At 40.1% G+C, this 26633-nt stretch overlaps 1 protein-coding gene across 1 annotated transcript in view; it reads right to left on the bottom strand.

The window, feature by feature from the left end:
- PI4KA (phosphatidylinositol 4-kinase alpha) overlaps nucleotides 1–26633 on the bottom strand; it is a gene marked incomplete at its 5' end in the record, with an annotated part of 2160482 nt that overhangs the window by 238259 nt on the left and 1895590 nt on the right. Inside the window, 1 exon segment of the mRNA XM_044068731.1 lies at nucleotides 17795–17924. Within this exon segment, the coding sequence (XP_043924666.1) occupies nucleotides 17795–17924 (130 nt within the window).

Below are 26633 nucleotides of genomic sequence, written 5' to 3'. Positions count from 1 at the left end.
AAAGCTCCTAAATGGAAACCCCAGGCTAATCGAAGTACCTAACTTCTGGCTACAAATAAAAGTTATGTACTCACCATAACTATGCATCTGCGTTGTCCATTTTCATTGTTTCTCAATGAATAGGATTCAGATCTGACTCAGCCACTTTCTCTAGATTCTAGGATCTGACTCTCGAGCTCCTCCATTACCCATAATGCCCATGACCACTGCATTACCTCAGATCGAGTTTGCTGCTATTTTACAATAAACACAACAAAATATCTTAACATACCTATGACAGAAAAGTGATAGCAGAAAGATCAGGAGCTATTTTTCCTAATATTCTGTTAAGGTCTCTCCCAAATACATGTATGGGGAAAGGTGGGAGGGAAGTTCAGGAGGAATGAAAATGGACAACGTGAGTACATATCTTTTATATCTGATGATATAATTTTCATTCGTTCCTCAATGAATGGGACAGAGTCCCTAGCTATTTTCACCTTGAGTGGCCCTCATGGAAGAATGTTCGGGAGAACCACAAAACCAAATATTGCTCTGTTTCTGGAGATGATATCCAAATGTATGAGCATTAGGCCATGTGGCAGCTTCACAAATGTCATCAGTGGAGGCTCTAGGCCAAAAGGCAGCAGATATAGCCATAGACCTAGTTGAGTGAGTTTTTGGTTGTCTTGATAAGGTTAAGCCTCTCAAGGAATAAACTTTGGAAATACAATTGGTTATCCATTTAGCTAGTGTAGCTTTTAAGACTGTTTTTCCCATCTTATTATTTGAGAAGGAGACAAACAATTGATCAGTTTTTCTAAACTCCTTAGTCCTGTGAAGGTAGAAGCAAGGTTGCCTAAGCACATCTAAAAGATGAAGGGTACACTCTCTTTTGTTGTCAAATTTGGGAAAGAAAACTGGTAAACTGATCACATGATTGATGCTCGATTCAGATTCCACTTTTAGTAGAAAAGAAGGATTAGTATGTAAGGTAACTCTTTCCTTGTGAAAAATCAAATAAGGTGGTTTTGAAAAGAGTACTTGGAGTTCAGATACTTGTCGTGCTGAAGTGATACCCACCAAAAAGACCATTTTCCAAGAAAGGAACTTGAAGTCTACTTTAGCTGAAGGCTCAAACAGTGAATGCACCAAGGTCCGTAATATCAAAATTAGATCCCAAGGTAGAGTAAGATCTCGAATTGGAGGTCTAAGTAAAAATGTACCTTTTAGGAAGGCCTTACATAACTTAAATAAAGTTAAAGGAGAAGCATTATCTCAGATGTGATAATGACAGATGGCTGCTAACTGAACTTTGATGGTGGAGAAACTTGTCCCAGTTTGAAAGATGGAGGCAAGGAAATCTAAAATAGCCAGGAGTGGAGCTGTGAAAGGGTCCAAGTTTCTCTGATGACCCCACAAGGAAAACCTTTTCCATTTACTCTTATAAATCTTCCTAGTTGGTGGTTTGTGGGACAAAAATAATTTGGCGAACTGGGGAGGAAAGCCTGGAATGTCTAACCATCACTAGAACTGGAGAAACCATACAGTTAACTTGAGGCCTGCAATATCCAGATGAATCATCCCAGAGGTGTGTGACAGAAGATATGGACTGGGATCCAGTCTCCAAGGCAAACATAGTAGGTGAGACCACATGAAGGGAAACCACACTTGCCGAGGCTAGTAAGGAGCAATAAGGATTATTTTGCTTTTTAACCAGAGTGCGTTCTGAAGAAACTTGGGAATTAGAGGTAGGGGAGGGTATGCATAAAGAAGACTGGAGCATCAAACATGGACTACAGCATCTCTCGGTGAATGTCCTCAATTAAAGCATAGAACCTGCTGCATTTGCTGTTGAAGGGAGAATCGAATAAATCACAGTACAGTTGACCCCACTTGTGAAGACCATAATTTACTGATTGAGAAACCATTCATGAGGCATCAGAATGGTCCTGCTGAGCTTGCCCACCAAGATGTTGGACTTCCCCGGTAAGTGCGTTGCTACAAGAAACCGGTTGGAGGAAATTGGCCACTGCCAAACTCTTACTGCTTCTCGGCATAAGGGATAGGATCTGGCTCCTCCTGTTTGTTGATGTACCACACTACTGACATTGTCCATCTGAATACCAATCATTCCTACTGGAAGAGAACTCCAAAGGACCTGCAATGTTAGAGGCATCGCTCTCAACTCTAGGACATTTATAAGCAAATTGGTCTCTTTGGGGGACCACATGCCTTGAACGGTCCGTCCCAAGTAATGTCCCCAACCCAACTGGGAGGCATCCATGGTCAATGTGGAGTTCGGGAGAGGAAGAATAGATGAATGCCCTTGACAAATCTCTTCAGAGTGTATCCACCACCTGAGGGATTTTCTGCAAACCTGAGAATTTTATTGGATGTTGTAAAGGATGTCGATGAAAGACCATTGCACTTCTATTGTCCATTGAAGAATTCTCATATGAAAATGAGTAGTGGGTATTAATGTTATTGCAGCAGCCATTGACTCTAGGGCTTTGAGTTCCATTTTTGCTAGGAGAGAAGGATTAGAAAGAACCTGTCTGACATGCGATTTCAAAGTAAGAACTCTGTTTTGAGACAGAAGAGCTAGACAATTGACTGTATCTAGATGAGCCCCTACAAACTCCAACACTTGAAATGGTTGAAGTTTTGACTTGGCTAGATTGATCGTAATTCCCAGAAACTGAGGTAACTGTAGTAAGTAATCCCTGTCTGTTTCCAGAAGATGCCTCGTCGGTGCGGTAAGGATCCAGTAGTCTAAGGAAACACACTGAATATGCACGGTCTTAGATGAGCTGCTACCACTGCCATGCATTTGGTGAACATTCTTGGGGCTATGGTGAGACCGAAGGGCAGGGCTCTGAACTGGTAATGACTAGCTCCCAGACAGAAATATAGGTATCTTCGAGAGCATCTGTTAATCTGATGTGATAGTACGCATCTTGAAGATCGAGAAGGCACATCCAGTCATCCTAATGCAGGAGAGGCAGAACAGACTGAACCATGACCATTCGGAATTTGGAATTCTTTACAAACTGGTTCATTTAACTGAGAACCAAAATAGGTCTCAGATTCCCTGTTTGCTTTGGCACTAAAAAGAATCTTGAGTAAATTCCGGATCCTGTTTGGTCTGGATAAAACTCTTGGATGACTCTTGTCCAGCAGCTTTTGAATCTGTAGTAATGCTAACTCCCACTGATTATGTGGAACATCGGGGAGACATTTTCTTTTCCTTTGGGAAACTTGTAAAAAGGGAATAAAATATCCTCTGGATATGATCCTTTGCACCCATAAATCTTTTGTGATGGCTATCCAGGCATTTAGGTGCAAGAACAAGTGCCCCAGACTGCCTCTAGAGAGGGACAGTCGGGCAACCTTTCTGGAGAGCTGAAAGGATCTGTCAGAGAAAGAATCTCAATTCCCTTGATTTCGCAGGCCCCCTCCTCTGCATGGACAGTGTCTTCCATTGTAGCTATTTCCCTGTCTGCCTCTGGGGGAAAAGTCTCCATGTGATTCTTGGAAAGGTCCTTGAGATTTCCAGAACCACATCTTTTTACCACCGTGTTGATTCCTAAAAAGGGTCTCTGCGGGGTAGAAAAGTGGATACCCATGGCAGACAAGGTATTTCCATCCTTCTCACTGCGGGACAGTGTCTCTAACTGTTGGCCCAAAAAAGAAAAATCCATTAAAAGGAGCATTGATGAATGACATCTTGATGGGCTCTGCGAAATTGCACAACTGCATTCAGGCATGTCAATTAATGGCTATGCCTGAAACGGCAGCTCATGAGGAAACTTCAGCTGCATGTCAGATTAACCACACAGATGCGCTGGATATGGATTCCAGGGTGGCCAGTCAATAGGAAAAGGATTTCTGTTCAACTGCAGACATAGACCCAGGAGTAGAGTTAGAGAGTTCATTGACTAAGTCCCTCTGTAACCTAGTGAATTGTGCCAAATAATTCAGCGACAGTAAGGCAAAGATCACTGATGCATACACTCATTTCCCAAACCTGTCCAATGCCTTAGACTCCCTATTAGAGAATGGCCAGAGGAGCTCTTTTCAGTCAGCTCCTTGTTAGCGGCTGCCGAAACAACAATGGCATCAACAGGGATTCCCATGGTCCAGTGTTGTCTGTCAGGGGAAGCACTCAAACTCAAAATCTTGTCCAAATGTTTGGGGATTGGTTCTATGGAGCCTGGTTCCTTCCATGCTGTGTAGGAAACAAGGTCTATAACTCATCCGCAGGTAGGTTAATCCAAGACGTAGACAGTCTAGACCCAAAGGCTTCCAAGACCATCAATTACTTCTGGAAAGAGGCTTGGGAAATCCAACCACCTTTCTGACGTAGCATCTCTAAGATTACTCCAATGTCTCCAAATGAGATATCTTCAGGTGGAGATCTAGGGAACCCTTCTCCATCAAAATCGGTGTCTTCTGTAAGGGATTACAAAGGGGAATCTAAGTGCCTCTTCTTGCACAACCTCTTCCGACGAACCTTCTCAGTGGGATGCTGTGGGGACTGTTGGAAGAAGCGGGTAGCTCTCTGATGGGAACAGCTTAGAAGCTCATCTGGACTGGCTGTCCCTAAAGTGTAGGATGAAAAGACTTAGGTGCAGGATCTAAAGAAGGAACAGGAAATGGATCTAAAGGAGCAAGAGTCAAAACTACTCCGGGGTGCAAGAAAATCCACCTTGAAGGCAAAAGGACCAGGAAAAACTGAGGACAATCCTACTGGAGCCGAGGCTCTTGGAGCAGACAATCCAAGGCCCTCCCCGGCCCACCACTCCAAGGAAGGAAACCGAGCTGAGCTGTACAGTGCAAAAGCTCTGAGGGGGAGTGATGTCTCTGAAAGCTTCAGAGTCGAGACCAACCCCTCAGATCTGACAGTGACACTTTGGCTCCAAGAACTATCATGTTCCAAAGAACTAGGAGCTGATCAGATCAGGGAAGTCACCAAAGTGGAAGATCGAAGAATTTTTTAATCTGACGTTTTTGACTCTTGGGGATCTCAGGTCCAAGCCACCGAAACAGCAGGTTGGATCACAGAAGGTGCAACCACAGCTGCAAGGAAGGTTTAAGGCTCACAGATCCAATGGGAAATGAAGATGACAGGACCCCCATCTGAATATGTGTTCTGAGGAATTTTTTCATCATCCTATCTACCTCGGACTCAAAAACATTTCTTGAGGACCTAACGGAGGAAGAAATGGATGGTGGCCTGGACAACTTTTTGGCATCTCTTGAAGAAAAGGAGACTTCAGTTTTGGGGATAATGGCTCCAGTGAAAATCTTGGAGTATGTAGCCAAGGTGATTTGGCAACAGCAGACATCAGATCCAAAGACTTTGGATCTGAGCTCTTGGAAACCTTCTTGAGAGGCTCAGAAGAAGGTGTGGACTGAGGAGACCATGCAGGTGAGTATTTTTGGTGTTCCCTGAGCTCCTTAGATTTTTGAGAGGGGGTTTGAGCACCTGAAGAAGAAGTACCTGCAGAAGTAGCAGAGTCCAGTAGGAGGCCTTTCAGAATCAACTTATTCCTTCTGTCGCCAATTGTCCTAGCACTAAAGACCACACAAATGGAACAGAAGGTGTCCAAGTGTGCCAGGCGCAGACAATACACTCACTCCCTGTGAGCATCAGAGTTGGGGATCTTATGCCCACAGGAAGTGCACTTTTTGAAACTAGTAGGCTTATCAGCCATACTGCAAAATAGATAAAGCATCCACAAGACAATTTTTTTTAAAACAGGAAAGTAGGTAAAGAAGAAAGGCCTTAATACCAACATGGTATGTGCAGAAATACCTTAAGTCAAGGTAAAGGAAGGAAATGAACCATCAACAATGATAGTTAAGATTTACCTAAAAATAGGTAACCAAAAGGTTTGGAAAATGGTAAGGGGATACTATAACTATTATATAAGGAAAAAGAGAGAAGGAAAGGAAATATAAATCTATTCACTCACTAAACCCATATACTACTCTAGATAGGTTTAGCCCACTACTCTAGCCACTGATAAATTGCCAGAATATCTAAAAGCTGCTGCAGATGCAGTGGCCTACCCAATAGCCATTCTAATTAACAGATCCCTTTCAGAAGCCACTGTCCCAGAAATCTGGAAAATATCACGCATAATCCCCCTACATAAAGGTGGTAACTCCATAGAGCTTACAAACTACCGACCTATAGTGATTCTACCCCTTTATCAAAAATCCTTGAAAAGTGCATACGCTTCCAAATGATTGGCTACTTGCACACACACAAACTATTGTCTAACACCCAGAATGGCTTTTGATTCTTCCATAGTACCACCACTGCCTTTACTGTCCTTCTCCAATACAGTAAACTCTCATAGAAATAGTGGTAAATTTGTTTCTGCCACCTTTCTTGACCTATTAAAGGTATTTGATATGGTTAGACATGACATTCTTATCAAAGAATTATCTAAACTAGGACTCTCTAGTCCCTCCATAGCCTGGTTCCAAAGCTATTTCGCTGGTCGTCAGGAAGCAGTGCTGTGGAAACCAGAACTCTCCTCCCTTCTTCCAGTTTCTCTGGATGTCCCACAGGGTTCTATTTTAGGCCCTCTGCTTTTCACCTTCTGTACCAGTAAACATCATTCCCCCACTCCTAATGCATCTGTCATCTAATACGCAGATGATTCTACATTAATTTGTGCAGCTTCCTCACTACAAGATCTTCACACATTAACTCAGAAATCTTTCCTCTCTATTGAAACATGGCTATCCAATATTCAACTCATCCTAAACCTTGCCAAAACCAAGCTACTAAATTTTAAATCCACAAGGTCCACCTTATCAACTTCTACCTTTAATATTGTGTCCAGTAACAAAACTCTCTCTCCCACATATTATACCAAACTCCTGGGCATAGAGATTAATAATCTAAGGTTTGATATTCACATTTCCCAGACCATCAGGAAACTCCACAAAAAACTAGGTACACTCTATAGAAATGGGCAATTCCTTACGCAACAAATAAAAGCTACTAAAGCCTACACTCATCTTATTTCTACCCTTCTCGGTCTCACCTTTTCTCACCAACCTTAGAAAAGCAGACCTAGCTAAGCTTGACTCCTGCTACAACAAAATCGCCAGATCTGCCTCTGACTCCCTACTTAGATCTCACCACTGGTTGGAACCTCCTCAACTCCTACATTACAACCAACTCTCTCTGACCCATAAAATCCTATATCAACCAGAAAAATACCCTGCATTACAAAACCTGCTTCACCTCCACACCAACAACACAAATCTTCGCTCCAGTAACAAACTTATTCTCACGGTAACTAAGTGCAGTAATACTGCAGGCGACGCCCTCTTTTGTAATTATGCATCCAAAATCTAGAATGCTCTACCCGGTAACATAACTACCATCACTTAATTTACAGTTTAAAAAACACTAAAACTACATCTCACAAGACTAGACCCTCCCCTACTCAACCCACCTCCACCTTTCTATTCATGCACCTCAAGATGAATGGTACGGATATGTTTAATGACTGTATAAATTACATAGAATACGATATAAATAGATTGATGTTACAGGTCTTTACTAACAATATTTATGAGGCTGTTGTTTTACACATCTCTACAGCAACGATCTTGATATTTTTATTATCTCATTTAAAAGAGTTATTCTATTACCGTATTATTTCTCTGTCTTACTAATAGTTTCTCCTAAGTATGTACACACTGCAATTAATTAATACTCTCTGCATTTTGTATGTATTTTTCTTTGTATACTTGGTCTTTTTGTATTTTATAATACTTATTATTGATGTCTGTGGAGCTTTTCTCCCCGGGCCTCCACTGAAAATGGACATGTGTCCAGTGGACTACCCTGGTTAACAAATGTAAAATAAATAAATACAAATAAACCTAAATAAGAACTTGCGCAATCGCAATCCTGTCCGATTTTGAAGGGCACCAATTGAAATCTGAGGTAATACAGTGGTGAGGTGCATTATAGGAAAGGGAGGAGCTCCAGAGTTGCATCCTAGAATCTAGAGAAAGTGGCCAAGTCAGATCCAAGGACCGGATCTGAACCCCATTCGTCGAGGAATGAATGAATGAAAATTACATCAGCTCTATTAACATCTTTACATGAAGATTTAGCCCTGAGTAAGGACCCTTACTTGTGCACCTTGAACATGTAACAAACTGGTTAATAGGAAAAATTATACTACTTCTTAAGAGTGAACCTGCAAGCTATCCTAAAATCTATAGAGCAATAACTTGCCTACTGATGATGTATAAACTATATACTGGAATTGATGCAGACAGAGTTTATAGTGATTTAGAAGAACACTCAATCATGGCAATAGAACAAAAGGGTAACAAAAGAAAGACCTATGGAACATAGGATCAATTACTGTTAAATAAAGTCATAATGGAGAACTGTAAAAAAGGGGAATAATCCCACATTCATGGATAAAAGTCTACTTACAGCTGTACACCCTACATTGATCAATTACAGTGACCATAAACAATGGCAAACCACTCTGCAGCTAAGCCATGATAAAGGAAAAATGATTATCCGAGGTATAAAAATTCAAAGGGGGATATTCCAGGGTGTCTTGCACTTAATCTGTTATGCTATCTACTTAACAGATTAGGTCATGGTTACAATTTGGCTCCCAGAAAACAAAGTGTAAATATGTTCCATCTTTTTCTGGATAATTTAAAACTGTGTATAATTCATCAGATTAGGAGCTGAAAGCATAATTAGAAGTGGTCAAATCGTTCCCAGATGATATACGAATGTCATTTGTTCTTCATAAATGTGCAAAAGTAACATTTAAAGCAAGAAAGCTACAGCAAATAGAAAATATCTGTCTGGAACAGGAATGTTATATAAAGGAACCTGAGTAGGAGGGAGTGAATAAATATCTAGGAAGTGATGAAGGACTGAAAATAAAACATGAACAAATGTGATCAAAACTCAGTAATGAATATTTTATAAGACTAAAATTAATAATGGAAACAGTCCTAACATCTTGGAACAAAGTCTAAGCTACAAACCAATTTGCTTCTCCTGTTCTAACTTACAGTTTTGGGGTGACTGGCCCCAAAATGTATTGGATCAGTTGGACAGGAAAACAAGAAAAATGCTTCACTGTTATCAGATAATGTATAAAATCAGTGTATACCAAGATTACATATTCCTTATTCTGAAGAAGTACAGGCCTTCTCAAAGATGACTACAAGTATAGATCTGCAAACGTAGGGCTGCATACATATCTGCTGACCTCATCAGATCCAAACATAGTGAAAGTTTTAAAACATGATGAGAACACTGTTAAGATGGCTTCCCTGCTTAGTTTAGCAGAAGCATATCAGTGTCAAGCAGGAATGGAAACCAAACCAGAAGTAGACAAAATCAAGCAGCAACCGAATGTGCCAAAAAAATGAAAGAATATAAGGAGAAGGAACAGATGAGAAGGCAAGTAATGTGGAAAAGGCATACAAATAGTTGCAAGTACAGAAAACACCTGGAACAACCTCATGTAAATCAGGTACTGACACAGGAATGCTTAAAGGAGAGGCAAATTTAAACCAAAAGATGAAAGGTCATTATTGGCCGTCCAGGATAGTGGACTACAATGTCTATATTATATAGACGAAATTTCAAAATCTTGAATGCTCACATGAGCGGAAATGCAGGAAATCGAAATCACTATTGTGGGGGGCTGCACCCCACACACCCCACGCTAAGTATATATTCCAACTCTGAGATCGCACAACAGTGAGGAAAGGGCAAATTTTCCGATCTTCACTGTACCACAATCTCACAATAGCAATTACGAAAATGGCATTTTCGACTTCTAAGCCGTTCCAGATTTTGATTTTTCGTCGCTCTAATAGGGACCCGGACTACATGCATGTTGATTTACAAAGTCCTTTCAGCATGTGGGAGAAATGTAGGTTCTGTAAAACACAGGCTGAAACAGTCACACATCTTGTAGCTAAGTGTGATATACCAGTGACTAAAGGCTTATACTACAAGGCATAATAATGTGGCAAGACGTTTGCATTTGGGATTGTGTAAACATTACAATACTGAAGTAACTGAGAAACATGGGAAACATAAGCCACAAAACATTACAGAGAAAGAAGATTATATCACATGGGACCACTCATTACCAACAGTTGAAAAAATAGATGCGAGAAAACTAGATATAGTAGTCCAAGAAAAGAATACCAAAGTAGCATTGATCATTGAAACTGCTACATCCAGTGACTACAGTGGCTTATGTACAGAGAGACACAAAGGCACAAAATATCAGGATTTGTAAGCAGAAACAAGGGCAGTGTGGAAGAAGGACTTCCAGACAGTTCCAATAGTAGTAAGAGCAATGGATCTCATAGAAAAGAATTAGTCCTATTCAAATTTGATAACAATACATGTAACTCCATATGAATTGCAGGAGTCAGTTCTGGGTACATTGCTAGTGCTGCAAAGAGCACTTTTGGCTAACATCACAGACTGAAACAATACTAACTTCATGAACTCTAATCGTATTTTGACTTAGGAATGGGGTCCATTCCCATTATATTAGAAACCCAAAAGACTTGGAGAAATTAAACCAAGAGAATAAATTTGGAGAAATTAAAAAGGGGAATACAGTTTAATATATTTTATTTATGGTTGGACAATAGTCTGGTTTCTGCACAATGTTGTGTATATTAGCAAGCTGAGATAAAAATAGGTTGTGAGGTAGTTCCAGCTAATTCAGTTCCCTATGGATCAGTCAGCGCTGTGACTGGTAGTGACTGTTTGAGGCATATTTGGTAGTTTTGTTATAGTGCTGTCTTAAATTAGCTGGCACTGTGGCTTGCAGGTTACTGAAAATGGGGGAAGCATACAGTACAAAAGGCAGTATATAAGCACATGCTATATGTTTTCTGGCTTCATTAGTGTGGACAGATTTTACTCTGTATAAAAGTCTAGTTTCTGGCATGTTTTCTTTATGGCTTGGTTAAAGTGTTGATCAAATTTCAGCTGGTCATCAATGATGACAACCAGGAGTTTAGCCGGATGAACTTGTTCGATCTTAAAATATTGTCAGACAAGACAGTAAAGGATGTCTTTTGTTCAATTTGAGAGATGTCTGGGAGTAAATAATATTAATTTTGTTTTACTGGGGTTTAGTAGGAGTTGAGATTTGCTTATCCAAGATTCAATACAGGAGAATAATCAGTGAGTATGTGTTGACGTTTTATTAGTACTTTTGCTGAGCATATCAGGGTAGAGTCATCAGAGTATTACACATGAACTGGGAAACCAGGTACCTAACTGTCCAGTGATTTCTTTCTGGTCCAATGGCTATGACAACCATACAGAACGTGGGGGGACCTTGGTTCAATCCCCTGACAAGGGTCTGAGTTTTCATTTCATATCCAGTTGTTAATACAGTATAAAATGTTAATTGTTTGTTCTGTGTTGGTTACTACTCAATAAAAGGTCATTCCAGCAGATTTCCTTAAATGTTACTAATGTGGACACCGCATTTTAGTACTTACTACTAACAGGTACTTTCCCAACAACAACCCGGAAAGAGCAAAATGTACCTTGCATGCCTTTATTACTTTCACAAAGGTTTTTTAATAAAGTAAGATAAAGCATAAAAGCCATGTTACCATGCTGAGCCAACTTCAAGATAATAGTGAATACAATAACTGGCATGTTAGAATAGTTGTTCCACACATGAATGAGGTGACATCCTAAGGTTCTAAACAGCCAACAGCCATCACCAGGGTCAGTGCTGATTAAGTTTTGTTTTGATTTACATCAGCTGCACAAGTTGTGTAGGTTGCCTTGCCCCATTCAAGCCTACAATGCTTGAAAGGCAATTTGCACAGTGATTTTCTTTTACTGTAACTTAACTGCGATACAGAATTTGTGGTATTCATTGCCATGACTGAGTACATTTGACAAAATGACTTCACAAGAAATGAAAAAAAAGCTCTTTTCATGCTCATTTGAAAATATTTTTTTAACATTTAATTCTTCTTTTTGCTCTGAGCTCTAGTCAACTGCTGCCCAGCTTGCCAGCAATCAGGAATGCAACACCTCATTAACTGTCAGCAAGCAGTGGTGTTTTAAGCTTTGGATTACTGCATTCATTAAGAGCAGATGAGAGTTCCATTATGTTCCCAGAAAAGTGGTCAGGATAATCCCACTGCTGAGCTAAGTGTGATAACCATGGCTGGAAGACTAACATCTGAGTGAGTTCAGGCAATGCCTTGTAAGCTCCAATAACTCCAGTTTGGGAAAAAGGGAGTCCAGAGATGAAACGTTAAAAATATCAGTACCTTTCAGTACTACCTAGTCACACTTTCAAAGGGTGGGAAAACCTTTTCAACAGCTCTACAAAAGGCACTCCGAGAAGCAGCGGCAGAAATATGCTGCACAGCATCAAACAAAGGCATTGGGTGGCCGCGGTGGTGCAGCAGTTAGCATTGCCACCTCACAACAAGAGGTTCTCCGGTTCAATCCTCGGCTGGGGTGCCTTCTGTGCAGAGTCTGCATGTCCTCCCTGTGGTCGCATGGGTTTCCTCCAGGTGCTCCGGTTTCTTCCCACATCCCAAAGATATGTTTAGGTGGAATGGACACTCTAAATTGGCCCTAGGCGTGTGTGTGTGTGTGTGTGTGTGTGTGTGTGTGTGTGTGTGTGTGTGTGTGTGTGTGTGTGTGCCTTCTGTGGAAGGCTGGGCACCAGGCTGGCAACTTGACATTGTAAAACTCCACTGCCAATCATGAGCGGACAGGTGATCCGCTGTGGCGACCCCTAACCGGGAAAAGCCAGAAGAAGAAGAAGCATCAGACAAAGGCACTAAGAAGTTATTACCCCCTGCAATCACCATGCTGACAAAGAAGAGAGTTGTGAAAAATTATCAAGTTAAAGTATGTCAAAGGGAGACCATTCCTCCAAAATTTAAGTTGTTACTGGCCAACTGATGATACAGTTGGTGCAACAGCACTGTTTCACTGACAAGACAATCAATGAAACCTCTCTAGTTAGCATTTTCAGTGACAGATGAAAGGGGTGACTCACCCTGTTCTCTACACCTATAGGCCTCCTTCAGTCTTCATCACTGAAGTTTCTCTGGTGAGAAACCTTCATGAGAATGATACATCTTCTATGATGTGAAGATAGCAAACATGACAATGTTTTGTCAAGAAGGGAAATTGCCTAGGGTACTCAGTATTGGGAAAACTTTGTACACTAAGGTTATACTAAGAACTGGAAGAAGGATTCCTAGAAAGACCATTTCAAACTGTGGTAGGAGATTCCAATGCAACATGACAGTGGGTATGGCACTGCCAGAGAAAGTGCTACACCAATCATCACAACAGGCAATGGCACAACTCCTAGTAACACCTGCTCCATGGTGACATGGGATTATAACAATGGGTGTTTAAAATGAAAGTGCTAGGATTCTTTTCAAGCTTTCTTGGATCAAAGATGGACACAATAACTGCAGAAGGAAGACAAACTGCTCCAGTGTACCAATCTGATATCCTGAAACTGCTACAACCATGTAAAGTGCAGACAACAATTTTGCAAATATAATCCTACTGAAAACCTTTAAAACATGGCAAGAGCATAACCATGGCTAGAGGAGGCAATCCATATGAGTGCCTTTCTAAACCTGAAACAATCACCTATATTTATTTACTTATTTGCAGTTTATTAACCAGGAAAGTCCACTGGGCCATAGAGAGCCTGCTTTCAGTGGGGGCCCCCTAGGGTAGGGTCCTTGGGACTCTACTGGTATATTGCCAGCCCATCCACACTCAATGTCATCTCTTGTACAGGAACTTCAATTTGTATTCTTTCAGGTAGCACATCTGCTGTCTGACAGATGCCATGGTAGCCCTAAACAAGGTATCTACCCTTTTTTGATTTAAATAGTCTTGGAGTGTTTTTTTTTTTGTTTGCTATCCGTTACATGGCCTTCTGAATGAACTTCGCACAACATGGGGCAAGAGGTGACATTAAGCTCTGTGCCCAACAAAATAAACACAGATTATGAAAGTCTTTGTGGGGAATTTATTACAAAAAATATTTTTAGTCAAATGAGATACCGCCATCTAACCTGATGTCTGTACAGCTAGCAATGTACAACAAACTGCAGCAATAACTAGTGTTCAAAAAGCACTACATAGTAAATAGGCAGATCATCATCATCATCAACAGTTATCCAGATGGGTACTTATTTGTACTCTGGAAACCAGAATGAACAGATAGACAAACTGACCGACATCAGATGCTTAGTACTGACATTATTAATAGAGCTTCCTTTCTCAAACTGTGGCAAGGAAATATTGAACATGACCACAGGTGGAACATTACACGACAAGTTTCCTGATATTCAGGTGAGAAGGTATCGAGGGTGAAGAGCTACTGAATATGGGCTGGATATCGGGCCTTCGGCAACAGAAGTCTCAGAGAGCTAGATCTCTTGTAACTGAACAGCAGGAAGAGCACCTTAAGGTTCCTCTCCACTAGGTCTGTAACTGCTATCAAATGGAGAACAATAACTTTTAGTGTGCAGGAAAATGGTGTGCTTTGTCCCGTCATAAACCTGACTGTTTGTAGTAAGACTGTCCTCCTGTGGAGAAGATGCATCATAAAGTACTCTACTGTCAGCACAGTATTACTTATACACTTTCCAAGGTCATCCTCTCTTCACACTATAATTCAGAGAGTTGTGACACCCACTGCACCACAGCCAAGCTTTTACTTAGGTTCAGAGCTTCAAAGGAAAATGCTATGCTATCTGAAGACCATTACAAGCCTTGCCAGTAACCAGAGAGGTAAAGATCTGAACCATTATGCTAACCTGGCCCCAAAGGTATATCATGCCTAATGTGGAATTCAACCCCTCAGCTGCTTGGACTATTAGAACAAACTTAATACGCTAAGCCACTGAGAATGTTACTTTTTTCTGCAGCATAAGGTACATACAGCAAAACAAGCAAAAGTACTGTAGCGCCACCATGAGGCACTTGTTAAACCAAGGCCTGCAGTGTCTCTTCCAATGTAGGGTCAGGCATGAACACTAATGTGATAATAAACACAAGGCAATGCAGACACAGAGTACTAAAAGGTTAGCCTGATATTGAGAGTACTAAATGCTTAACCTGATATTGCTTCATTTTCTTAATTTACTTATCCATTACACCTTCTCATCTTACTTTCACAATCATCTAGAAAAACTGAGTAAAATGAAATAAAAGCCATCTTACTTGAGATAAACAAAACCACATAGTACACAACAGAAGCAAGTTTACTCTTTTGTTCATAACAAGATTCTTTTAATGCACAGTTAATAGAGTAATGTACTTGTCACAACTACAGCAAATAAGGTTACATTTTTTGTGCTAAGTAGTTGTTAATTAATTGCAATGGAACACTACATATTATTACAACATAATAGCAACTAATTAAATACTATTTTCTCTCAGTCTGCACAAATACTGTAGTGTTTACCTAATTAAACAGGTTCAGATAATGGCTGAATTTGCACTGTCCTCTGGGATTACATTTTACAAAGGATTCCATAATTAGCAGTAAAATGTAAAGCAAAATACGCTTGACAAGTGTTCCCTTAAGACTGATTAGTCATGCTATCACACGCTATCATCATGTTAAAGAGTTCAAAGCCATAGTTATCTACTAGGGCTTAGGCGGTTCTATTCTTGGCAATGATCCCGATAGAAATTTGATGAAAAACTTTTCAAAAGTTTAAAACCATACAAAATGCTGGTAGAACAGAAAGATACAACTTAACACAATGTTCCTGCAGTAAGAGTGATTTCAAATGTAGTGCCTCATGCACTTTAAACAAATTCACAGGCACTCTTGGACAACTGTATGAACAATTATGAAGAGCTGATGTCTGCAAAGAAACATGATGCAGGAAAGTGAATTACAGTGGTGCAAGCGCTGTGTCAATAGCGTGAAGAATTGTTTAATACAGTTCAAAGAAAGCACTCGGAATGAATGCTGTTTCAGTTGATAACTATGTTAATGAAACTACATTTAAAGAAGGTTACACCCCCCATAAAGAAAGATGTTCACATGTACCAATACTACTCTGGAATCACTATCGACAATGGAATAAGGTTACCCCAAACAAAAGTATTAGCTACCTCAGTATGGATCCATCTGTACTAAATGACTTTGCTACACATATTTCAAGGCATCCCCTCAATGCCTGCCAATCAATCCATTATAGTATCCAAAACCCACTATCCTTCCTCTTACACATCATGTCCAAGCAATGTTTAATCCTTGACAGTTCCACTCAAACTAATACCTTATTTCCTCCATTTTGTTTTCAAATAGACCACCAAAGCTGCTGAAAACACATGCAAAAAAGTACAGCCCTAATTCAGTCCATCCATACTTCCTACGCATGGAAGCATCACACAGAAATTACACTTATCCACATATTTAATCTTTCCTCAAACTCAGGCACAGTCCCGCAGCAAACTGAACCAGCACTCAATCTCTAGCTCAAAAGATGTTTCACCCCCCCCCCCCCGTGAAGAGGCCACGTTCAATTACATCTACACTGACCACACCTTTTGACAAACTAACACAGCCAACTTACTAAAAATATTAGCTAGTATGGCTTACTATATGATTCACAGAATGAATGCAGGTAGGGTAAATTACAACGACAGCAATATGTGTGCTGTCATAAATAACATCTATAACACCACAGAGCAGGGCTGGATTACAGGAAGACTATTCACTTTATTAAAAGAGAGCATTCAAAAGTACAAATCACTCTCTCCTGCTAAAAAGAAATTAGTAGTTGCTATAATTTATTAAAATAGTTCCCAAGTTACCTTCTCAAAAGAATTTTAACTATAAGTAATAACCAGAAATTACAGGTTCTTTACATTCCAGGCACAATAACCTTCTGATTGTTTTTTAATAACATACATTTATAAGTTTAAAGAGTTATTTTTAGATAGAAATTCACTAATTTATTCATTTGTTTGCTCATTAACTTATAATTCATTACACAGCTGCAGAGCAGCCAGAGACTGTCCCAACATTCATTGGGAGCAAGGTATAGATCTCATCTTGAATGGGGTGCCAACCAATCACAGGAAACACAAACACCTCCACATACATTCACTTAGTATGCATGTGCACATACACACACCAAAAGACAAGTTACAGGATTGCTGAGTCACCTGTGGCACAGAAAACTGAAGTACCTTAAAAACACTGAGACAGGCAGGAAGTACCGCCTCCAAACAAGAAGCGCTTAAGCTGAGAAGTGAAACGAGGAGCAAAGTACTGTGAGGCAGCAATACTAGCCTCTGCACCACTAACAGGGAACTGGCATGGTTAAAAATATTGCTGATTTTTTACTTAATTTGGGTACATGGACTTTTTACAGTTACTTAAAAATCATTCTATGTTAACTCATTTCTGAACTATTTCCTTCCTTATTTTATTTGATAAGGCTGAGTTTATATTTTATATGAATCTGGTTGAAATTACTATACTGTTAAAAATGTTTATTAAATCGATTTAAATACAAAAAAAGTTTACCAAAGAATAGCAAGCCAGTGAATGAATTAAAAATCAAATAAGATAAGGCAAATCTCAAAACTTCATTCATGCAGCTGTCACTCATTACTAGATAAAAGATGGTGACAGGACACAACCACCAGTGTATACCTGTACAGTTTATATCCAGATAATGACATTTCCTCAAAATGTCCAGAAAAAAAGCCGCTTACTTGATAATAGCTGATACATTGGTGATCTTGTTAAAAAAGTCAAACTCCCGCTGGTAGAAGTCTTTGGCTGGGCCTGAGAGGGATCCAGTTATCTCTTCAACTATCTGCTCCAGAAGGTCTCCAATCTCAGCTGCACAGAGAAGACAACAGTACCTCAGTTAGCTTTGTTTATTTCCATAGTTAGCCTGGCAGTGTGCAATGCCAAGCATCAACATCAGGAGACTAGCTAGCAGCACCAGTGTTAGTTCAAACACAAACCACACAGAGGTAACGTAGAACAATCACATTTTGGTCGGGTACAAATGAAAAAAAAAACAATGGAAAAGTAAGCAACCTAATCTGATGCTCATGATTACAAGGCAGACCTGTAGAACTCATTCATTACATTTCAGTACTCACTTTATCCAGTTCAGAAGTGCAAAGATCCAGATACTACTCAGGCAAACAGAGACAAAAAATAAGACAACAGCCCACTGCTGGAGCTGGCGACACAAACACTCATACACTCACCCATACACACATACCTAGGGGTGATTTCAATGGCACCGCTTCACCAACACTCATTTTTCTGGAATATGAAAAGGAAACTGGATTTCCTAATTAAAACACATATGAATACAGGGTAGATCTGCATCCTCCACAAAGAAGGAATCAAAGCAAGGAACTAAATCAGAAAACCAAGCGCTGTGAGATAGCAAGCACTGCAAAACTATGCCACCAATCAATTTAATATATTTTTTGACATTTGTTTACCAGGAAAGTCTGAATGGGCACAGGTGCCCTTTTTCAGGAGAAGCTTAGAGAGAAAAGCTCCAAGAATTGCAGTGGCTAAGACTAAACTGCTGTACTATGCATTGCTTTTTGAAGCACTTGTCCACATATGGGTAGATAACATTTATCTTTATATTCTTCAGCAATGGAACCGGGTAAGCCTAACAGTCCAGGACAAGGAATACGGTAATTAATCAGCAACCAAACTATTTGCAATTGCATTTACTGCAGTGTTTTCATCTATTTTATAGTTGTGATTCTTTTCACAAGGACTGTACCTGCAAATAGTCTTTTGTGATCAGTGTATTACACCAGAAAACAAACAAATACAAAATATATAAATAAAAACATAAATTAAATGTCTGCTCTATATGGGAAAATAAAATGGTAACTAAAAATTAATACATTTTAAATGTAGAAATGTCAATTATGACATTGAGAAACTACAGAACAATTTAAAAACTGCTCTGCCTTAACACCAATTATTTTTTTAACCTTAAAGCTGTAGAAAACAGACTGAGAAAATGAACACATGATTCAGAAAAACAGACTCTAGCAGAAATATCAACGAGCACATATAACACAAATGACTACCTATTCATTTTAAGGTCCAAGATTCTTGCAATGCCTTCAATGCACAGCTTCTAGTGAAAGGCAGTGGAATTCTACGGACATAAATTTTGGTGATGGGACACCGCTAAATACCAAAAAGGGGCACTCTGACTTTGGTCATAATTTGGAGTAATCCATTTTGGCAAAACTATCTAAACACCTAACTTAAGCCTACTGTAGTGCATGGTGATAACGGCGTGACTTAAAAAAAAGATAACCTTGGCTAAACTAATGATCCAAACAAGGAAGACGCCAGTTGGGGCTTGTAGAAGTGAGTGGTCAATAGCTGATCATCCATTCTGGGTGTAGGAAGGCTGCTCATTCTAAGGCTAGAAGACTACACCAGGTACCACTGGGTCAGCCACATGCAAGGATCATCAAGCAATACCAAGCACTGCAGCTAAGGTGACATATGCACAAAAGGTCTACTGCTCAGCATGCCAGTCATTGCAATCCCATCTTCAGCTGGAAAAATGGTACAGACTAGCTATATTTGAATAAAATACGTGTGACAAAGGCAATGGCACAGACTCACTGAGCTGAAAATTCGTGTGATAAAGGCAATGACACAGACTCACCGAACTGAAGTTCGGTGCTCACGAATGAAAGGTATACTATCTCTCAGTCTGGAAGGAAATGGGAAAAGGTCTACTTCTGCAGTTTCTTCTGAGAAGTGGAAATAGCTTCAACTAAAACAAAAGGAGCGCACAAATATCTGCTTCTCCCTTGCCCCATAAAATGATTATAATCCTCCTAAGCAGTCACACAACTTTATGAGTATACATCTGAAATCTCATGTCACAGCAATAGGAAAAAGTCCTCCTACACACACTACACCATGCACCCAAATTGGCACTTTTTTGCTGCCTCAACTGAGCAATCAGCTTTGATCTGTAAGTTTATCTACTGATTTATTTGTGTTTGTTTTCTGGGATAGAGCAGTGACCTTAATAAACCTTTTTCACACTCAGCCGGGGAGTGATATCTGATTAACTGACTTGTCAGAGTCACACAGTTAGACAATGGAGGCTGAGGGAATCAAACCTTGTATCTCTGGACACATGAAACAGCTCATTAACAGCTCCTTAATCCTATAAGCCACCTACAAGACATCATTTCATATGCCTAAATCATTGTCATCAGTAAGTATGTATGGTTTATTTTATGCTTCTTCACATCTGCATAAACATTTTGCTTTGTAAGGTTATTTCCTGTATAAGCGAGTTCTTGAGGCCACATTTTCAAGTGTTCTTATTGGAATCAAATTTCACCAGTGATTACTACCTTCAGTGCTTTTCTGTTTAGGAGAGAATTATACTCCTGATAGCTGTGAACACTGTGCTTCTTTTAATAGTAATGCATTAGCAAGAAGGGCTAAAAAATATGCAAGCCTTCTCTCAATGTTTCAAGAGTAGTCATCTGTGGGCCCCAGTCTGGCTTCTCTGGTCATGTAGGCCCACTCCTTAAACCAACAAGTACTTCTTAAATGCTTTTAATGATTCAGGAGCTCTTAAAGCAACTGGTAGCTTATCCCAGGAACTAACCACTCTTACCTGGAATAAAAGTCTTTTGATGTTATGATATCCATTTATTACCATGCTGAAGGTTTTTCTTGTGCCTAGAATATACTCCAAAAACTTAATGCTTAGTAAAGTGCAAAACACTTCATCCTTAGAGCTCTTACAGGCCCAAATTAGGTCTTCTCTATAATACCTACAACAAATGGAGTGCAAATTGAGATACGCAAGTGTCTCATTACAGGGTAGCGACTTGACAATTTTCTGTTTATAAAGTTTTGGTGTTCTTTCTCTACTTTATTTAAATCCTTTGAAGAATAAAAAAAATAGAGTACTACATTCAATATGTGATGTGGAGCAGGACTTGACATAGAAATGGATGTTAAGTACTTACCAGAATGACAGATCCATGCAGTTTGATTTTCGTCCGGTTCAACATATGGGTTGTCGGATTCAGCTGGATCTGATCTTGGCACCAATTTCAAAGCTTCAGCAGTTCCAGGGCTCTGACTCCTCCTCTACCCATAATTCCCTGAACTCCAATCTAGTACCGCAGAATGAGTTTACCCTTTATAGTACGAGACGTAACTATGATCACATATAAGAATATAGAAACCAATAACTGAAAAGGAGATAAGATAAAAAGTCAAACAGGATATAAAGTAGTGTCCACCCAGTCATCTCAAATCCAGCTGTATCAATTTGGTACGGAGGCAGGAGGGAGGGAGGTTGATCCGGATGAAAAACAGACAACATGGATCTATCATTGTGGTAAATACAAAACTTTCATATCCAGTGTTGTATATTTTGTCCAATTCAACATATGGGACAGATTCCCAAGCTGTCCTTCTATGTGACATCATAGGACATTCCTGAGGATGGTGGAACCAAAGGAAGAGTGAGATCTGGATTGTACATCCAGTTTATAATAAGACACAAAGGTGTGGACTGTGGAACAAGCTGCTGCACAAATGTCACTGATGGGAAGTCTCTTAGAAAAAGCTGTTGAGGTGACCATTGCCCTTGTTGAATGGGCCTTTGGTTTAAATTCTAAAGGCAAGTCCTTCTTATTACAAACAAAGGAAATGCAGTCTGACAACCATCGTGTGAGTGAAACTTTGACAACAGCTGTACCAAGTTTGCATTTTGAGAAAGCAATAACTAGTTGATTGTATTTCCTGAATTGCTTTGGCCAATGAAGATAAAACCTGAATTGACAATGAACATCTAAGCATGTGCAAGGTGTCTGCCCCTCTGTTTGAGAATCTGGGGAAATATATTTGTAAATGTATAAATGGATTCAAGTTTGTCTTGGATGCCACTTTTGGAAAGAAAAATGCATCATTTATGAGAAAATCCCTGTCCAGATGGAAAACCAATTTGGAAGGTTTACATGAAAGTGTCTGTAATTCCAAAATTCATCCAGATGACATGACTGCCACTAAGAAAATTGATTTCCAAGTTAGGTGTTTGATATCTACTGTAGCCGCAGGCTCAAAGGGGGCGGGGTTGTGTCACAGTTTGAGCATGACAGCAATATCTCATGAAATGGGCAATCTAATGAGAGGGCATAAAAGAAATCTCCCTCTCAAGAAGGCTTTTGAGATATTCATGGAAGCTATAGAAGTAGAAGTGTCCTTTAGACAGTGTGAAAAATCAAAATTGCTGCCATTTGAACTTTGATGACAGAATAACTAGAGCCTTTGTGAAAGCATCCATACAAGAATTCTAAGATAGACAGAATGGGAGCAGAAAACTGATCCAAATCCTTGGGCATGACCCAAATAGAGCAGCTTTTCCGTTTGCTGTGATGCATCTTTTTTGTAGCAGGTTTCTGAGAAGCTGATATAATCTCAACATTCATATTGGAAAGACTGGCATCTCTGGGTATGGTCAGAATGGAGAAACCAAGTGGTTAACTTCATTGTGGTTTAGACCAGCAGAAACAATTTAGACAGGTGAGAAAGATCTGCATACTGATGCAGCATCCAATGAGGGATGAACTAGTAAGGCCACAGGAAGGGGAACCATGTTTGCTGGGGCCAAAAACGGGTAATGAGGATTACTTTAGCCTTGCACTGTCTGGCTTTTGGAATTAATTTGTTCATGAGTGGTAATGGGGAGAAAGCATAAAGCAGGCTCAGCAGCAGTTGTGCACAAGAACATCCCTAAGTGATAAACCCTGTGGAGGGATCTGGGCAAAGTAACTGCTGAACTTTTGTTGAGGTAGGATGTAAATAAACTGCAGCATGGTTGGTATCAGCAACAAAAAATTAAAGTTGCCACTGCTGGATTGAGGGACCACTTGTGAGGAATTAGGATAGTCCTGTTCAATTTGTCCACCAGAACACTGGGAAGACCATAGGATGTGTGTTGCTAAAAGAAAAAGATGTGAAGACATCACCCACTGCCAAACTCTCATGGCCTCTCAACACAAGGTTGATGCATCATACAACTGCCATGTTGTCTGTCTATATGGAAATCATATTCTTAGGGAGGACATTAGGAGGATCATCCTCATCTCCAAGACACTTATGTGAAGACTGGCCTCTAAGGTAGACCATGTGCCTTGGATCATCCTCCCTTCAAAATGCCCCCTCCAGAAGGGAGACATCCATGGCTACTACCGCTACCAGCAGATCTATGTGAAAAGGTAGTCACTGAAGGGGAAGTTATCCAACAAACAACATGTCACCTGCAAATCTTTCAGTCTCGAATCTTTGCAAGTAATGAGTTAAAGTTCTCGCACCACTGCACTGCTAGAGTTCACCGAAGCACTCTCATTTAATAGTGGGCCAGGGGAATTATTAGTATTGCAGATGCCATTAGGCCTATTAGACAGAGAATCAAATATTCTGGAGGACAGGGATAATGAATTATCTACATGACTGTTAAATGTAAAAATGTAACCCTGTGGTGAGGAAGGCTGACAATTTGTATAGCTATGTCAAGACAGCATTCAATAAATTCTATCTGTTAGGCTGGTAATAGCTGACACTTGGAGAAGTTTACTGCTATGCCTAGGTCAAGGAGCAACTGGAGTAGAAAGTCCAAGTGATGTTAGAAGCAGATGCTCAGAAGCAGCAGTTTGGAGGCCATCTTCAAAGTAAGGAAGACTTGGATCAATAGTAGGTGCAGGTGTGGCACTACCACAGCCATTATCTTGGTGAACACCCTGGAAGCTGTGGTGAGACTGAAAGGCAAGGCTCCGAACTGGTAGTGATTGGATTCAGCTGGAAACTGATGAATCTCCTGTAGTCCTTCTCTATCTTTACAGGACAGTAAGCATCTTGGAGAGCTACTGAACACATCCAATCATCTTTCCTCGGTAAAGGTACTATGGCTTGCATTGTGACCATCCTGACCTTCGTTTTAAAAAATTGATTCAGACGACTGAGATCCAAAATTCAAAATTGGTGCTGAGGTTGGATTATAGGTTGGTACTAGGCTATCTGCCCTAGGGCCTATACAAGTCTAGCCATGACAATTCCCTAGCTATTTCTTCCCACAATATTTACTTCCCTGGACCCCTGTCTAGCAGGGCGACTGACGTGATCCTCGGGGTGAATTTCCTATCTCCCATTCAACTGTCAAAAGTTCCTTTTGAAGAGGGCCAAAGAGGTGCTCTGCTTGACATGTATGAGCAGTCTATTCCAGAGTCTGGGGAGTCTCTGGGTCAGGAACCTATCCCTCCAGCATGTTTTGTTTATTGTGATGACAAGGTTTAGATCCCTGGAGTTTTTGGCTCTGAGGGATTGGGATTTCTTTTCTTTAAGTGTAGCATGCCCAACACCTCTGGGTTTGACATGGCCTTGTATTTTATGCAGAGATCAGGGTATAGCTGAAGGGTTTTTTTAGACGGTCAGCACAGGGTATCTGCTTTAGGCCTGTGATTCTTTTAGTGAGGTATTTCTGTGGCCTTTCCAGTTGTTGCAGATGTCTTGAGAGGTACATACCAAACAGGGTGTTGTATTCCACAATGGGTCTAAATGAGGGATGAGTACAGTGGGACAATGACCTCCTTTTTTCTGGATGAAAAGCCCTTAGTGATGATGTGTGCCACATAGAAGAATTTCCTGACTGTTGTGGTGATGTGGTTATCGAAGGTGAGACTATTGTCCACCTGTGTCCCTAAGTCTCTTATCACACTTTCGGTGTTTAGTGTACTGCCACCTATGTGGTAATTCACAGGTACATGTTTTTTCCCCAAAGGGGATAACTATACATTTCTTGGCATTGAGCTTGAGCCCATGGCTCTGGCACCAAGCATCTGTTGTTGAACTGGATGAAAATAGACAACATTGTATCTGCCCTATGCATTGGTTAAAAAGACTTCAAAAATCTGACACAGTGTACTCTTCAGCTGTATGTACATTCTGGTAATAAATGTGCAGTAGAGATTTCAACTAGATTAGTAAAGAGAGCATTACTTCAGTGCACTAAGTGCCAGTATGACCTGAAACACAACTTCTGAGTGTTAGGGCCTAAAGTTTGGAAATCCACTCCAGCAGCAGTCAGAGGTTTAAACACCTTCACCAAATTCAGATCTAATCTATAAACCCACCAAAAAACACAGCTATTTGGCACCGTTTTCCATAAACAGGAAATAACCTCCTAACAAAAGACACAGACCCTTAAGTTTAATATATACTAGTCCGCTTATGTATGTTATCTTGAAGTTCAAAGAACTCAAAACAGTTCCACTATCCAGAGCAACATAATATTTCTCCCATAAATTATTGCAAATAAATATTCTGCTTTCTAAAGAGACTCATCCCTTATCGCCTCTCCTGCTACAGAACTCCAATTCTCACTTTCTCACACTTTCCCCCATATGTAAGCTATTTTAGCCTTCTCAGCACTTCTTCCTAGCTACTCAAACTTTACAATGTACATCAAGTGCTTATAAACAATGTTCAACCCTTTAACAGCGTTTTTGCTTATAAAACATTTTTACATACATTGTTAACAACAATACTCCTTTGTTTTGCTTGCTTTAAACATTTTTAAGTGCACAATGCATTTTAAGTATGTTACTGTTAATTGTACCTTGCTTATACCTGCATTGTACAGCCTTGATTCTACTTCGACTGAATGTTTTATCCACTAAATACAAGTGCACAACTGATGCTGCTTCTTTATTTTTCTCATTCAAACCTCATATTGGTCATTATGGATCACTGTTCTATTCTGGTTAATACATGTAAATAAACAAACAAAATGAACCCATCTTACCATAGATTTAAACAAGGGAACTAAAGCATTTAGGTGTCACCATCCTTAAAAGAATCCTGACTGTACAGAAACATTTTCAGACTATTGCATTAACATCAACATTAAAACTCAGCTGCCTACGTACCAAGACACCCCTGGATTTTTAGCATGAGTGCACACAATTAATTATTAACAGCATATGGGTAACTATTGCTGAGATCCCATAATGAATGTTATTACATTTTTTGCTACTAAAACTCATGCAATTTTTATCTGACCAAATAAAAATGTTATCAAGGCTATCTTGTAAACCCCGCTAGTTGTTTGCTCAGATGACCAATACTGCTATCTTAGCATCTCTTTCAAATGTGTCCACTAAGGCCAAGTCCACTTTTTACATAGTAGCCATAAAAGTATTAAACATAAATTAGTCCATTATTGAGCCCCACAGGACACCCCTTCTTCTTTCAGCTTTTCCTGGTTAGGGGTCACCACAGCGGATCACCTGTCCGCTTATGACTGGCAGTGAAGTTTTACGGTGCCGAGTTGCCAGCCCGGTGCCCAATCTTCCAGAGAAGGCACACACAACCACGCACTTACATCTAGGGACAATTTAGTGTGTCCAATCCACCTACAGCATGTCTTTGGGATGTGGGAGGAAACCGGAGCACACAGAGGAAACCCACGCGACCACAGGGAGGACATGCAGACTCCACACAGACCTG

The sequence above is a fragment of the Protopterus annectens genome, chromosome 4.part0 (genome assembly GCF_019279795.1).
Source record: "Protopterus annectens isolate FY-2018-M chromosome 4.part0, PAN1.0, whole genome shotgun sequence".
Lineage (NCBI taxonomy): Eukaryota > Metazoa > Chordata > Ceratodontiformes > Protopteridae > Protopterus > Protopterus annectens.
Note: the sequence above shows the minus strand (reverse complement) of the source record. Positions and strands in the feature narration are given on the sequence as shown.